Source organism: Cystoisospora suis, assembly GCF_002600585.1.
Source record: "Cystoisospora suis strain Wien I chromosome Unknown contig_2995, whole genome shotgun sequence".
Lineage (NCBI taxonomy): Eukaryota > Apicomplexa > Conoidasida > Eucoccidiorida > Sarcocystidae > Cystoisospora > Cystoisospora suis.
Genome location: NW_027155790.1, coordinates 630 through 4,102, shown reverse-complemented (window position 1 = coordinate 4,102; position 3,473 = coordinate 630). Strand labels below are relative to the sequence as shown.

Sequence of the window (3,473 nt, the reverse complement as noted above, 5' to 3'; positions counted from 1 at the left end):
CTCGCTGTGACCCACTTAGCGCGGCCCGAGACTCCCACTCTGAGTCAACTGCTGTCCGTTCTACCACAATTTTCCAGCCATCCCCCCCGGAGGCCGCCGGTAGTGGTGTATCAGAAAGGGTTCCTACGCTATGCACGGAGACTGTCTCGGTTCTGTCCACGCAGCCGTCGTCTCCATCTTCCGGTTTCTTCTCTTTTTCTGCCTCTAAGTCCTTGTCTCTCTGCTCTTCATCTCGACCCTGTGTTTCGGTCGCGTCCCCCTCGTTGCCCAGTCTGGGCTTCACAAGTGTTACCTCTCGTTCCCCTTCTCCTACGCACTCGCCCCCTGGGTTGCTATCTTTGAACTCTTGTCTTAGTGGTTCCTCTCCCATTCTGTGCTCTCCTCCTACTTTGGCTCGCGGACACAGCGAAGGCATCAAGACTCCAGAGCCTTTGCCAGCCACGGCGACGGGTTTTCTTCCGTTCGCCTGCTCACCCTTGCTGTCAGGATGCACAACAGATCGCGCAACCCGTGATCCCCTTGGCAAAGCTGAGGCGAGGAAAAGCGAAGCCGCTCCTGCATTCTTCTCGAAATCAGATGCAAACAAAAAGGGTGAGATCTCGAGAGCGGAATCGCAGTCAAAGGTTGGCGATAGTGTAAAGGGACACGCCTACTTTGCAGAAGGCGTAGACCAAGGGGGAAAACTCTGTACCAACAAATGTTCAGATCGCCGAGTAGACAAAGCTAAAGCAGCAGATACCTTCGGACTGATAGACTACCAGACACGGAACGGCGGAAGTGTCTTCAAGCCGTCTCGTTGTTCGGATACCCACTTGATGCCCGTCACTTCGCATCAGTCGACCTGCGTTTCCGGGGGGGAAGACGCAGGTGGCAAGGACCAGACAGTATCAATCGAACGATGGCTAGCTGCAAAAGTACGGCAGCAAATGGAAAGTCAATGTAGACCCGTTGGTCAGGATCCGACTGGGCTTCACGAGTTTACTCAGGACTCCTTCTCAGTACACTCCACAGCCGCGTCTCTTGCTACCTCAGAGGAGACGTTCTATGGGCTAACGCCGCACATCTCCAACTCCATAGGAGGACCGGACGAAACTGTGGTGGGCGAAAAGGATCATCGTCGCTCGAGGGACCACCATGAAGAAGTAGGAGAGGCGAGGAGGGAGAGGGACAGGCAAGAGGGACACAGTGGCGGAAGAGACACGATGACAGGCGGGACCGACTGCCGCAGCGCAGTCTCATCCGCTGTCCAAGGCGGTTCTGACGTTGCAGGGCTGCCACGAGAGGGCGGCCATCTCTCCGATGCCCACACGCGCTTCGAAGGGTTCAGACTAGAAGGAGATAAGTACCAACTAGGGCTTTCTTCGGACCGTCAAGAACGTTGCGCTGTCCCGCGAAGAAGAAACAAGGAATGCTGTACAAAGGAACTACAATCAGCCTCACCATCAGACACGCCGAGGCAGAAAGTCACCTCTGGTGTCCGGGAGGAGAGGAGGAAGGGCTGGCACGATGAGGCAGAAGGGAAACATCGGCACGACAACAGAAGCACACAGGGCCCCACGGACGAAGCAGGCCAACAAGCGCCTCATTTACTGGATGATGGCGCCCCCAAGCGGAACTCTCACTCCAACGGAAGGTGGCATGGAAATCAAGATGGAGAGGCAAGGAAGGAAGAACACGCCAAGGGCTCGCCAATCTGCCCTACTGGTGAATGGCCTTCGCCAGGGGGTCGATTGTCCCGAAACACTCATGCAGACTCGCCTGGGGGGACCCTGGCAAGTTCAAGACAAACTCGTGAAGACAGCATTAGCAGGAGTGAAGAAGGAGGCACCGGGAAGGTCCGTACAAATGCCAGACTCCGCAGCGCGTGGTCGGACAGTAGCCGATCCCCCAGTCGTGAACGCAGGCGGTTTGGGAAGGACAAATACGGAAGCCGCCACGAGAAAAGCAATCGAAGCCTTGACAGGAAAGCGATGTGCGGCGCCGAACGGAGAGCTTGTGGCACACGCCGTCGTTGCCATACGTCAAGAGAAACCTCTTCCAGTCGTAGCCGAGAGAGATCTTCGTCGTGGGACCACACCGGAGACCCCCTTGTCCATGGCACCGATCTCTCCTTTGTCCGGTACAGTAGACCGGAAAGGCTTGGGGAATCAGGTCGAAGAGAGGGCAGCCGGCACGCCAACTGCTTCATCGATGGCGACCCCCGTTCTGGGCAGCTCCCAACGACCCGTCACGAGCTTGCCTCGGGGTCGCGTCGGAGGAGACTATCTTCACCAGAGGAACTAGCAGACACTGTGGACCATTCTCAGCGGCCAGAAAGAGTGGGGTGCAAGAGTCTTCACGGTGATTCAGCAAGCTGGGGAAGAAAACGAGGCAGTTATGAGCTCCGAAATTCACAGGAAGGAGAGCGGAACAGTTTGCTAAGGTCCTCCCGAGAGAACACGCTAGACAACAAAAGGCACTGGGAACACGGCAAGGAGCGGAGGCGCAGCAGAAGTATCTGTCGACAGATGATGCCACACAGACACCACTTTTTTCCAGACGCAACGTTCCTTTATAGAGAACCTCACAACCACAGGCGGTCAAGGACCGTAAGCAGGTCGGAGGGACAGTCGCCGGCCGGTGAGCTGCCATCTTCCAGAGGTGGTTGGAGACCGTGCTTGGAGGCTAATAGGCACCGGCATTTTGCCCTAAGAAAAGGACTGTATACGACGAAGGCACTAGACCCAGCTATGCAAGAGAGCCAGCCGGGTGAGAACGCCAGACTCGGCCTAAGTGAAGCGAGCTCGCGGCCGGAGTCTGATGGTCCTAAACGCTCCCCCGGAAGCTGGGTAGCAGACGCAAAAACAAGTGTTCCAGGTGGCCACGGAGAACCAGGGGTGAACGGGCCTCGGAGCTCGGATCCAGGCAATCTGTTCACAGTTTTCCAAATGGGAAAGTGTGTCCCCCCGCCTCAGCCTGGTACTCGAAAGCAAAAAATCAAGGTTTCGATTGTAACTAAGAAGCCAGACAAGTCCGATACAGACGTGTAACTTCGTTAGAGTAACTAGTCGATCTCCGCCTGCATTCGCTCTGTCAGCCTGGAGTAGCGCCGGGCTACTATGCTGGATGCGCCAGATAACACCTGTGTCCGAGGGGAACTCCACCAGTGATTCAGCCCTCCAGCACTTCGTCACCGGATGCTGCGAACATGCACTCCCGAATACATGAAACCGTCGGTGAGTTCCTGATCGACTACCCTACCGTCCTTCCTCGTACAGCCCCACTTTTGTACGCTTGCCGACCTGCACTCCCCATCTTTTTCAGTGCCGTGAGTTACTTCTTAACTAGCTTGCAGGTTAATATGTGCGATTCCGCCGTCTCCTCGAGGCGCCACGTCCCCCTTGGCCCGCGGCCTGCCCGGTCCCCCGCAACAATTGCCTCTACTCTTCTAGTTTCTCACCTCGCCTTTGCGAACCAAGTTACCCATACACATG

At 56.3% G+C, this 3,473-nt stretch overlaps 1 protein-coding gene across 1 annotated transcript; it reads left to right on the top strand.

The window, feature by feature from the left end:
- Nucleotides 1–2,312: 2,312 nt before the first annotated feature.
- CSUI_006001 (uncharacterized protein) lies at nucleotides 2,313–2,840 on the top strand (the record flags this gene model as incomplete). Its single annotated transcript, XM_068066166.1, has 1 exon — nucleotides 2,313–2,840. A coding segment is annotated over exon 1 (333 nt), but the record flags the coding sequence as incomplete, so codon positions are not given.
- Nucleotides 2,841–3,473: the final 633 nt, after the last annotated feature.